At 43.8% G+C, this 13,137-nt stretch overlaps 1 protein-coding gene across 5 annotated transcripts in view; it reads left to right on the forward strand.

Annotated features, from left to right (window-relative positions):
- Window positions 1-229: 229 nt before the first annotated feature.
- Window positions 230-13,137, forward strand: part of tbc1d1 (TBC1 (tre-2/USP6, BUB2, cdc16) domain family, member 1) — a 164,746-nt gene continuing 151,838 nt past the window's right edge. The window contains exons 1-3 of one of the 5 annotated variants that reach the window (XM_060916684.1): window positions 230-683; window positions 3,103-3,385; window positions 3,723-3,959. In XM_060916684.1, coding sequence (XP_060772667.1) covers window positions 3,128-3,385; window positions 3,723-3,959 — 495 coding nt within the window. In that variant the 5' untranslated portion in view covers window positions 230-683; window positions 3,103-3,127. Of the gene's footprint in view, window positions 684-3,102; window positions 3,386-3,490; window positions 3,507-3,722; window positions 3,960-13,137 lie in introns of those variants that run through there. The other 4 variants (XM_060916685.1, XM_060916686.1, XM_060916687.1 and 1 more) reach the window with 4 other exon arrangements.

The following is a 13,137-nucleotide window of genomic DNA, read 5'->3' on the forward strand; positions in this document are numbered from 1 at the left end:
ATAACTTGTAATGCCAAATATATTTTTAAATAATATTCCCGCAGCCGTGTTTATTTACTGATTTATTTGTTTGTTTTATTTTTAAAGTATCGGTCGCATCGCCGCTGTTTCTCAGCGCGCGCAGTAACCTAGCAACGAAGCGACCTTCCAATCGCGCATGCGCGGTGCAAAGAGCCAGCGAGAAGGGTGGGGGTGAGGAGCGGAGGCTGTGTGAGCGGCGCGCGTGCTCTCTCTCTCTCTCTCTCTCTCTCTCTCTCTCTGTGTCTCTCTCTCAACTGAAGTCTGATGGAGGAGAAGCGCGAGACTTCCGTCTCAGAGTTTTAGTTCCCAAACATGACGTCACAGGACCTTTCCCAGCCCGGGGTGAGAGAGTGACAGTCCCGGGGTCAGGAGCGGAGCGAGGGGAGCGGAGCGGACAGTCCCGGGGTCAGGAGCGGAGCGAGGGGAGCGGAGCGGACAGTCCCGGGGTCAGGAGCGGAGCGAGGGGAGCGGAGCGGACAGTCCCGGGGTCAGGAGCGAGGGGAGCGGAGCGGAGCGGACAGTCCCGGGGTCAGGAGCGAGGGGAGCGGAGCGGAGCGGACAGTCCCGGGGTCAGGAGCGAGCGGAGCGAGGGGAGCGGAGCGGATAGTCCCGGGGTTTCACGGGAAAATCCGGTGAAGTGGGCGGAGCCTCTGCACATCAAGGTACAGACAGTGTGAGTGTGTGAGAGAGTGAGAGAGATTGTTACATTTATTATACTCGTGTAAATGTGTTCTCAAAAACAAGTGCTGTTATAGAAATAAAAAAACCCTGCAGATGTCAACATTAAAACTCCATCCATGAATTAATATTATCTTTAATGTTCCTCTACATTTCCTCATGCAGTGCACAGTTTACAGTGCATCTTATATTACAAACACTGCATATCCTACTATGCACACACACACACACACACACACACTTGCATGATGGCTGCATTATCAAGTTCCTGAAAAGAAAAATATTTTCAGTGTTTGTGATCACATTTTTATTGCTGTATTTTTTCCTGTCCTCTAAAACACAGCTTAAATAACACTCCTTACTATTTATATATCTGTGTGTGTGTGTGTGTGAGAGAGAGAGAGAGAGAGAGAGAGAGAGAGAGAGAGAGGTCTGCCAACTGGGGCACAACACACACATTTGTTCATATATAGAATGGACATCATTGAAACCACCTGTGTCAGACACAGATGACATGGTTTGTGTGTGTGTGTGTGTGTTGCTGAACCTAAAATTAGTCTGTGTAAAACCGATCCTTCCCTGGGGGATCAGATCAAGCTCCTTCAAGATTTCATCCAGATCTAATCCTAAGGCCATGTTTCAGGTCCCATGGTTAGAAATGTCTTCTATAATCATACATCCAAATACATCCAATATCCAATATACATCCAAATACATGTTAATTAGTGCTTTAACATCTGTACATTTACTTTGGTGCAAGAAATAGGCCAAAGGCAAAGCATGTAACATCAGCTTGTTTTTGACATTGCATATTGCATTTTAACATCTAAAGCATTTTTGCACTGAAGCATAGCACTTTAACATGCTTGGACTTTAGCATTTAAGTACTTTATGATTGTCTATATTCTGGATTTTTACCTGACCTTATTTATATGTCTGTGTATACTGTATTGACCTGTTGATCAAAAGTTGCACTCAAGCACTTTAATGCCTGGATACTATTATTATCATTATTTACCTTATTTTTATTATTATTATTATTATTATTATTATTATTATTATTCCAAAGATCAACCTGCCACAGGGACTAAAGATGCAAATTAGCCGTTGGCTATAATCTTGCGTATTTACATGTAAATGTTTTTATTAATATGCATCGTCCCTGTTAAAAGAATAATATAAAATAAAAAAAAATAAAAAAAATCCCTGGGTATGGAACAAACTCATGTATGTTGATATGCTAAAGAGGTTTTTTCCACCTAGATGCCACATAGATGCAGCCTGGCGCCAAGTGGAGTTCCTGCCACCACCCAAAGTGTTTTATTTCTCTTATATCACAGCAATTTGACTAATTATTGGTACTTTTTAACCATTCATATTTACGTTAAATGCTGTCCAGGTAACGAGTTACTTCCCATTTTCACTTACGTTATAGCAGCTGTAAACGGTCCTTCTTTCTCTTTCTTGAAGTTCATACGACTGAAAAAAACCCTGCAGGTTTTCATGTTACTGAGAAACCACAAAGCGTAAACTCATCCGTCCTGAGGACTTTCACATGGCTGAAAACAGTCAGTCGTGACAATAGAAATACTGATTCAAGCGTCGGGCGTAGCGTTAAGGACATATGGTGGATCCATGACACTGTAACCGTACCTTCGAATTGCTTGGATGTGACGTAACAGTTACGTGTTTTAGCATCAGCTGTTACGTAGTTTAATCCCGGCATCCATATTTCCATATTTTCACAATTTGAACCAATTAACCGGTGAGATTATTGTATGTTTGCTTCACTGTATCACCATATCGCTTCACTTTTTATTTGCATAACATATGATGTCATCTGGCTCCACCCACTTTCCCCTTTGTGTCACTGGAAAACAAAAGATCTTGTTAAACATACATTTTTTAGACTGTAAATTACAGTAAAGTGTAAATTAAGCTAATGTTTTGCTAACACTGCTTTGACCATGACTGTTAGTGCGGATTCTAACGTTCTTAAAATGGCGCCATTAGTAGACGTGAGATGCCCTGAGGCCCTGCCTACCAAAATTCGAAACACTTGGGGTCGTGCTGTTACAGGAAAATAATCAACATCAGGGTGACATGATGAAGGTTCTGTTACCATCCGGAGTTTTAGCTTTCTTATTTCTTGTCTAGGGGCGGAGTTTTACAAATCCGCACCAAAAACAAAGGAGATTCTGGTTTTTCAGGATGGACGCACTGACCTCAATTCCAAATCCAGCACACACAAGCCTTTTATTCCTCTTATAATTCAGTGATAATTAATTTAGCTTTAATGTTTAAAAAAATCGACGTGTACACTTTATCCATTTATAGTTACTTTTAATCAAGTAAGTTGTTATCTTGTAACGAGTAATAACGAGATGTTTCTCTTTGTCTCAGTTAAACTTTTTGATGCACAGGGCTCATGGAGGGCATCTGCTTCGAGGTGAAACCCCGAGGCGACCCCGCCCCGACATCCCAGCCCCTCCCAGAAGGATCAGGAGATGAAGATGAGGAAGAGGAGGAGAAAGAGATCCAATACAGATTAACGCTGGTGGGCTCGTTAGCAGTCCACCCCCAGACCTCTATGGCCATGCTGCCGTGGGTGGTGGCCGAGATCCGCAGGCCTCGGCTGAAGGAAAGGAGCTTCAGTACGAAAATCTCTGGACCTCAAGCTATAGAGGTGAGGGAGGAGCAAACAACTGGTTAATAGCAGCGACGAAAATGTGTCAAATCGGTGAAAATTTCGAAGGAAAGTTTTGACACAGTGTACGCAGGGCCAACCGGGACACAATTCTTGAGACGTAAGTTTTGTTCAGTACAAAAGAAATACTGCAGACAAGAACCAGGGATGTTTGGGATGTTGAGGGGGGTTTTGGCGTTATTTTGTTGCCATGACAAAAATTCAAGAAGTGCTATTTTATCGCATCGTGAGTAAAAATGAATGTGTTAGACCCATGAATTCATGTCATACAGGTAACCTGTAATAACATGTAATAACCCGTCTCTCGGGCTTCCAGATACGCGATTGTTCGGTGGTCTTGCGGATCTCGTGTTCCTGGGTGCGGTGTGTTCTGGGCGTGGCGTGTGGGCAGGACATGTGGGACCCATTGCGGTGCACCGTCCTGTTTCAGCAGCGGCCGCATCACGTCACCAAACTCATCCACAACAGCCGAGAGCCGGGTTACTTCGGCTGCCTGATTCGGGATGAAACCAGAGCCACCTGCTACGTGTTCCGCTGCCACGATGAACACAAGGTACACACACACACACACACACACACACACACACACACACACACACACACAGATTGATCTCTTGAGAAAAGAATGGTTTGTTGAAGATTTTAGATTATATCACAAAGGTTGTTTCCATAGTAACAAATATGGAAGCGTCTCAATATTGAGACTGTTGTCTAACGCTACGTTCACACTGCAAAGCTTAATGCTCAATTCCGATTTTTTTGTGAAATCCGATTTTTTTGTGAGGTCGTTCACATTAACAAATATATGCGACTTGTATGTGATCCTCAGTATGAACGAAAAGCGACCTAAAAGTGTTCCGCATGCGCACTGCAGGATACGACGACGTCACACGCAGTGAGCATGGCCAGTGTTTACGGAAGTAAAACCGCCCGGTTGCCCATCCAATCTAGCTTGAATAGCTGCATCCCCCCAAATGGAAATCAGCTCCCTAACCTCTGCGTCCTTCCATTGAGAAGATTCAGAACCTTCACAGCCCGAAGCGTCCCTCGCATTGATGTCATGCGCAGGGGCGCAGATACGTTTTTTGAACTGGGGGGGGGGACAAAAAACTGGGGGGGACAAAGCTGCCAGCAAACCAACCCCAACCCCGATATGCCTGTCAAACTTGTTGTGGGTTACCATAGCAACCAAGCTCGAGCTCGCAACCTGTGCAGTCTGTGCAGCTCAACCAACCGAATATCAGTCTTTGTTTTGTTTTATGTGAGTTGTTGCAACTATGTATACACTGCTGTGCACCTCAATAAACCGAATGGTAATTAGTCTTTTGATTTTTCCGTGAGGTTTGCCTTATGCAAAGAAAGACAGCATAGACGTTTTTTCCTCCCTATAAGTGGGGGGGACCGAACGAGGTGAATTTAAATCTGGGTGGGACGACTCCCACCCTCTATCTGCGCCCGTGATTATGCGCCATGTTGTTGTAACTTTTTTTGAGAGACCCGCTGCCTACTTCAGCGCAGAATAGTGACGTTTGTGGCTTGTTGATGACGTGTAAGTCGGATGAATGCGACCTGGCGGTTCAGACTGAAGTCGCATATGAAAAGATCGGATAGGAATCGGAATTAGGACCACATATCCAAACGGCCTGGGTCGGATTTGAAAAAATCGGATCTGTGTTGTTCATATTGTCAATAAAAGATCGGATACAGGTCACATATGGGCGAAAAAATCGGATTTGAGTCACTTCAGCCTGCAGTGTGAACGTAGCCTAAATCACGGCTGGTATTTATTGATAGCTGGGAATTCCGAGGAAATAGTATCCAATAGAACGCTGATCAGAGGCGGAGTCACAGCAGGAGAACCAGGAAATGACCGACAGTCATTCTGACCTACTGCCTTTGTAACGGTGCTCCAGACGGCAACACATGTTTACATGTAAACAAGACAAGTAATTAGAAAAAAACTCTCGGTGTTGTACTGTTTTAGGAAACTAATCAACGACCGGGTGCTGTGATGAAGCGGAGTCTAACAACAGTGTTTTTTCCACTTACTCCACAGCAGTTTTCCAACGACAACAATTTCCTGTTTATTAAAGAACAGCACGTCGTACTTTTTATCCGTTTCTAGTTTCTGTGAAACAAGGTGTCACGCAACAGTCATTTCCTCAGCAGCGCCTTTTTTAAAATCTCTCTTCAAGTTAAAATATGCGCAGCTTGTCATGTGACCGAAAACTCGTCTGTCCTGAAGATGACAGAACTTCAAAGTCACAACTGTTACGAAGCGCCGAGACTGGAGACTCCTCCCGAAAGCGAAAAGTTAATCACGTCGCTTTAATAACGATCATTAAGGACACTTGTCACCGAGTCGCTGTGGGAAATCAGGAACTTGAACTGAAAATAGGAAACAGGAAGTGATACAGGAAGAGGAAAGAAGGCTACTATGACAACATGTAACATATGCACACACACACACTTCTGTGTTAAGACTAGCATTCATCATCTCACCTTCCTGACCCCATTTATTTCCGAATGACTTTCCTTTGGTGTAAAACTCACCTGCTGTATGTCACACACGGACAAAACAACCATTACTACGTTTTTCTTTTCTTTCCTTTTTCTTTTTTTTTTTAAATGTATTATTAACTTCAAAGGAAATTTAAAAAAAAGAGGCTGGTTGTCTCTAAGTGATAGTAAATATGTGATAATTCACTTCACAGACATTCCACAACTTTAAATGTGACTAAAAACGGATAAAAATAAAATATTAGAATTGTTGATCGATTGCTGTGGGACAGTATAAAAGGAATAAATCGTGCTGTTACAGAACAAGAATCAACGTCAGGGTGGTAATGGTAACTCTGCTTCATCACACCACCTCATCACTGATTATTTTCCTCTGACTGCACCCCACCAAGTGTTTTATCCTTTAATTACAGCACTGTAAAGACTCGAAAGAGGAGGAAGAGCGTGTTAAAGGCTGATTTAGTGGATTAATATGGGAGATAAATTCTTTGAGGGTCGGCTTTGATGCTGAGGGAGCTCAGATCAGTAAATGTCAGCTCTGTGTGTGTGTGTGTGTGTGTGTGTGTGTGTGCGCGTGCGCGCGCATGCTACAAAGCACCAGCGAGCTATAAAAAGGTGTGTGTGAGAATGTGGCCTCGCTAGCATTTGTTTGCAGGGAACCAGATACAGCAACCTGACCTGGAGACATGTGGACAGCACATGCACACACACACACACACACACACACACACACACACACACACACACACACGCACATATGATCTGTGATGTTAAATGAGGTTTTGTGTGGTTATGCCACGGTCGTTTGAACGACATGCAGATGTTTCAGTGAGGATATATGAAGGTTGGGTGAAAGTTGTGTGGCTGTTGTGTGTTGGTTGTGTCAACGTTATGTGGAGGTTGTGTTTTGGTTGCATAAACATTGTGTGGATGCTGTGTAAAGGTTGTATGAAAGTTGTGTGTGGAGGTTGTGTTTTGGTTGTATAAATGTTGTGTGGATGTCATGTTTTGGTTGTGTGAAGGTTGTGTTTTGGTTGTGTAAACGTTGTGTGGATGTTGTGTGTTGGTTGTATAAATGTTGTGTGGAGGTTGTGTTTTGATTGTATAAACGTTGTGTGGCTGTTGTGTAAAGGTTGTGTGGAGGTTGTGTTTTGGTTGTACAACCCCGATTCCAAAAAAGTTGGGACAAAGTACAAATTGTAAATAAAAACGGAATGCAATGATGTGGAAGTTTCAAAATTCCATATTTTATTCAGAATAGAACATAGATGACATATCAAATGTTTAAACTGAGAAAATGTATCATTTAAAGAGAAAAATTAGGTGATTTTAAATTTCATGACAACAACACATCTCAAAAAAGTTGGGACAAGGCCATGTTTACCACTGTGAGACATCCCCTTTTCTCTTTACAACAGTCTGTAAACGTCTGGGGACTGAGGAGACAAGTTGCTCAAGTTTAGGGATAGGAATGTTAACCCATTCTTGTCTAATGTAGGATTCTAGTTGCTCAACTGTCTTAGGTCTTTTTTGTCGTATCTTCCGTTTTATGATGCGCCAAATGTTTTCTATGGGTGAAAGATCTGGACTGCAGGCTGGCCAGTTCAGTACCCGGACCCTTCTTCTACACAGCCATGATGCTGTAATTGATGCAGTATGTGGTTTGGCATTGTCATGTTGGAAAATGCAAGGTCTTCCCTGAAAGAGACGTCGTCTGGATGGGAACATATGTTGCTCTAGAACCTGGATATACCTTTCAGCATTGATGGTGTCTTTCCAGATGTGTAAGCTGCCCATGCCACACGCACTAATGCAACCCCATACCATCAGAGATGCAGGCTTCTGAACTGAGCGCTGATAACAACTTGGGTCGTCCTTCTCCTCTTTAGTCCGAATGACACGGCGTCCCTGATTTCCATAAAGAACTTCAAATTTTGATTCGTCTGACCACAGAACAGTTTTCCACTTTGCCACAGTCCATTTTAAATGAGCCTTGGCCCAGAGAAGACGTCTGCGCTTCTGGATCATGTTTAGATACTGCTTCTTCTTTGAACTATAGAGTTTTAGCTGGCAACGGCGGATGGCACGGTGAATTGTGTTCACAGATAATGTTCTCTGGAAATATTCCTGAGCCCATTTTGTGATTTCCAATACAGAAGCATGCCTGTATGTGATGCAGTGACGTCTAAGGGCCCGAAGATCACGGGCACCCAGTGTGGTTTTCCGGCCTTGACCCTTACGCACAGAGATTCTTCCAGATTCTCTGAATCTTTTGATGATATTATGCACTGTAGATGATGATATGTTCAAACTCTTTGCAATTTTACACTGTCGAACTCCTTTCTGATATTGCTCCACTATTTGTCGGCGCAGAATTAGGGGGATTGGTGATCCTCTTCCCATCTTTACTTCTGCGAGCCGCTGCCACTCCAAGATGCTCTTTTTATCCCCAGTCATGTTAATGACCTATTGCCAATTGACCTAATGAGTTGCAATTTGGTCCTCCAGCTGTTCCTTTTTTGTACCTTTAACTTTTCCAGCCTCTTATTGCCCCTGTCCCAACTTTTTTGAGATGTGTTGCTGTCATGAAATTTCAAATGAGCCAATATTTGGCATGAAATTTCAAAATGTCTCACTTTTGACATTTGATATGTTGTCTATGTTCTATTGTGAATACAGTGTCAGTTTTTGAGATTTGTAAATTATTGCATTCCGTTTTTATTTACAATTTGTACTTTGTCCCAACTTTTTTGGAATCGGGGTTGTATAAACGTTGTGTGGCTGTTGTGTGTTCGTTGAAAAATATTGTGTGGAGGTTGTGTTTTGGTTGCATAAACATTGTGTGGATGCTGTGTGAAGGTTGTGTGAAAGTTGTGTGTGGAGGTTGTGTTTTGGTTGTATAAACGTTGTGTGGCTGTCATGTTTTGGTTGTGTGGAGGTTGTGTTTTGATTGTATAAACGTTGTGTGGGTGTTGTGTGAAGGTTGTGCGGATGTTTTGTTGTTGGTTGTATAAACGTGGTTGTGTGAAAGTTGTGTGGCTGTTTTGTGTTGGTTGTAAAATGATGCGTTGAGGTTATGTTCAGGTGGTGTGGAATGCATGTTGATGTAATGCGGAGGTTGTATAAAGGTTGTGGGGGCATTGTGTGAAGGCTGTGTGAAAGCTGCATGGCTGTTTTGTGTTGGTTGTATAAAGGTTGTGTGAAGGTTTTGTGTTGGTTGTAAAACATGTGGAGGTTGTGTTGAGGTGGTATGGAATAGGCGTTGATGTGATGTGATGTGGAGGTTGTATAAAGGTTGTATGGAGGTTTGAATGAAGGTTGTGTGGACATTATATATATCAGTGTTGGAGAGAAGTTCTTCACACCACTGTTCACAAAGGATGTGGTAATGAGTCATTTCCTGTTCATTCACTGAGGCCGTACGTGAGATGAGGCACTGTGTGTGTGTGTGTGTGTGTGTGTGTGTGTGTGTGTGTGTGTGTGTGTGTGTGTGTTGTTTCCAGAGCAGTAAAGTTAAACCCAAACTCTCTCTTCCTCTCTTTTGCCATATTTCTCTGTCTCTCTTTATCGTGTTGTCGTCTTTCTCTCATTTCCTCTCTCTCTCTCTCACACACACACACACACACACACACACACACACACACACACACACACACTCTATGCCCACTCTCTATCTGTAAGCCATTCTTTCTTTTTCTTTTCTTTCTTTCTCTTTAAAGTTTGCACATATCCAGCTCACTGGTAATGAATCATTGATTCAGCCACTGAAAAGCACTAAACATTTATTTATAGCGCCACAGTATGAGTTATACTGCATTATAATCACTTAACACATTGAGCATCATGAAGGCATTTGAATAATAGTGAGCTCATGATGTTATACTTTCTCTCTCTCTCTCTCTCTCTCTCTCTCTCTCTCTCTCTCTTCAATCATCCTCTCTAACTGATGAGGAAGTTTTCAGCCACCAGGGGGAGCTCTATTAAACTTGTATCCCGGAAATTCAGTTTGGCAGAGTTACAATGTGAGATCTCTCTCTCTCTCTCTCTCTCTCTCTCTCGGTCTCTCCTTCACGTCTTTCTCTCTTTCTCATTCCTTCTTTTCTCATCTTCTTTTGACATGACCAGCGGTCGCTGCTGCACCATCACACACCCTGTGCGTACACAAATGTACACTCTGAATAGCAGTCGAACAAATTCATTAATAATACAGGAATGTGTCTCAGTCACAAAGCTCATCTTGTATGAGACATTACTGATGCAGACAGTAGAACAAATAAAAAAAATATTTGTTTACTGATTTCCTGTAAGCGCTTTATCCTGGTCAGGGCCACGATGGATCCGGAGCCTATCCCAGGAACCCTGGGGGTGAGACGGGAATACACCCTGGATGAGACGCCAGTCCATACACACACACACACGTTCACATACTCATTCCAACCTAGAGGGAATTTTTCTTTCACTATAACATAGCGGGCGGCACGGTGGTGTAGTGGTTAGCGCTGTCGCCTCACAGCAAGAAGGTCCGGGTTCGAGCCCCGGGGCCGGCGAGGGCCTTTCTGTGCGGAGTTTGCATGTTCTCTCCATGTCCGCGTGGGTTTCCTCCGGGTGCTCCGGTTTCCCCCACAGTCCAAAGACATGCAGGTTAGGTTAACTGGCGACTCTAAGGCCCACTTTACACGGGGATGGTCTGAAACAAAAACGCAAAAGTCCGTTTTCGTTCTCACTTTTTTCCGTGTCTACACGACCGTTTTCAAGGAGGAAATCTGCATCTATACGGTGACGCATAAATGTGTGGAATTCAATTGGATGTGCATGCCAGGCGGCTTAGTGGTGCTGTGAAAGACCTCCGGTATGTCTGCACGCATGCGCAACGTCTTCCGTCTTGTCTGATCTGCACATCTGCGCCGCGAAAACTTTGACTACTCTGGCTATGGCTACTCGTGAGGTTACCAGAGCAGCTTGAAGGTCCGTTGGATCGATGTAATCAGACATGCTGTAGCCGTTCTATATGAGTGGGTGGAGCACAGAGGACGGCAGGACAGAGATCAGGTTTACAAATAGGCTTTATTGCCACACTTTTCAGTCTAACAATATTTTTAAACCAACAGACACACACGCAGCTTGGGGATGAGCTTCTCTGCTCTCCCTCTTTAAATAGGGCGCGGTCACTGGGAAGACACACAAACACAGGTTAATTGACATCAGATGTAGTGATTCTGCCACTTACCTTCCCTGACTCCACCCTCCTGTCACAGACCGGCGCTTGACCAGGCCCCTGCTGCCACACATGCTCTTACTATGACGTAAACGCGTACCCGACGTGAGCAGATCCGAGCAGAGTTTCGCGTATTGGGTAGTTTAGACGGATATGCAACGGGGGCTGTTTTTAACTTATCCACTCTGGAAGGCGTTTTCAATTTTTTCCATTTTTCAGCCTCGAAAACGCCGTCCCCGTGTAGATGAAAGGCACTTCCGATAAAATATTTAGTCGTTTTTACCCGACAGCGTCCTCGTGTAAACGGGCCCTAAATTGACCGTAGGTGTGAATGAGAGTGTGAATGGTTGTCTGTGTCTATCGCTACGTTCACACTGCAAGGCTTAATGCTCAATTCCGATTTTTTTGTGAGGTCGTTCACATTAACAAATATATGCAACTTGTATGTGATCCTCAGTATGAACGAAAAGCGACCTAAAAGTGTTCCGCATGCGCATTGCAGGATACGACGACGTCACACGCAGTGAGCATGGCCAGTGTTTACGGAAGTAAAACCGCCCGGTTGCGGTATGACCCATCCAATCTAGCTTGAATAGCTGTATCCCCCCAAATGGAAATCAGCTCCCTAACCTCTGCGTCCTTCCATTGAGAAGATTCAGAACCTTCACAGCCCGAAGCGTCCCTCGCATTGATGTCATGCGCAGGGGCGCAGATACGTTTTTTGAACTGGGGGGGACAAAAAACTGGGGGGGGGGGACAAAGCTGCCAGCAAACCAACCCCAACCCCGATATGCCTGTCAAACTTGTTGTTAGTAACCATAGCAACCAAGCTCGAGCTCGCAACCTGTGCAGTCTGCGCAGCTCAACCAACCGAATATCAGTCTTTGTTTTGTTTTATGTGAGTTGTTGCAACTATGTATGTACTGCTGTTCACCTCAATAAACCGAATGGTAATTAGTCTTTTGATTTTTCCGTGAGGTTTGCCTTATGCAAAGAAAGACAGCATAGACGTTTTTTCCTCCCTATAAGTAGGGGGGACCGAGCGAGGTGAATTTAAATATGACTCGTCCCACCCTCTATCTGCGCCCGTGATTATGCGCCATGTTGTTGTAACTTTTTTGAGAGACCCGCCGCCTACTTCAGCGCAGAATAGTGACGTTTGTGGCTTGTTGATGACGTGTAAGTCGGATGAATGCGACCTGGCGGTTCAGACTGAAGTCGCATATGAAAAGAGCGGATAGGAATCGGAATTAACACCACATATCCAAACGGCCTGGGTCGGATTTGAAAAAATCGGATCTGTGTCGTTCATATTGTCAATAAAAGATCGGATACAGGTCACATATGGGCGAAAAGATCGGATTTGAGTCACTTCAGCCTGCAGTGTGAACGTAGCCTATGTGTCAGCCCTGTGATGACCTGGCGACTTGTCCAGGGTGTACCCCGCCTTTCGCCCGTAGTCAGCTGGGATAGGCTCCAGCTTGCCTGCGACCCTGTAGAACAGGATAAAGCGGCTACAGATAATGAGATGAGAGATGAGATGAGACCATAACATAGCAAAAAAAAAAAAAAGAGAGATTATTACTGGAGTAATTGCAGATTTAAATACAAGTGCTATGATAAGTTCTGTGATACAGAAGTGAACAAAATGTTTTAGATTTTGCAGAAAGCCCTACAAGACTCTAATTTCCCCTTGAGGACATGATGCTGTCTAGAATAATATGATCAAAAGATTTATATTTCATCCCTATCTGACAGATTTAATTTTCAGCAGTGTCACCAAGCCGTGTCTTTCTCAGGATTCTCGGCCACCTGGGAATCACGAAACACTGTTTACACTCAAAGATAATTATTTTCCAGGCTTCCTGGTTTTCAAACCTCCATGTGCTGATCAAATTTGGTGAGATTGAACTCATTCAGGAAAGATTTCGGGTGCGTTCCAAATCGAAATGCATTCCCTAGACACTGAATGAATATCTATGAAGTGGACGTTTTG

The sequence above is a fragment of the Neoarius graeffei genome, chromosome 3, assembly GCF_027579695.1.
Source record: "Neoarius graeffei isolate fNeoGra1 chromosome 3, fNeoGra1.pri, whole genome shotgun sequence".
NCBI lineage: Eukaryota > Metazoa > Chordata > Actinopteri > Siluriformes > Ariidae > Neoarius > Neoarius graeffei.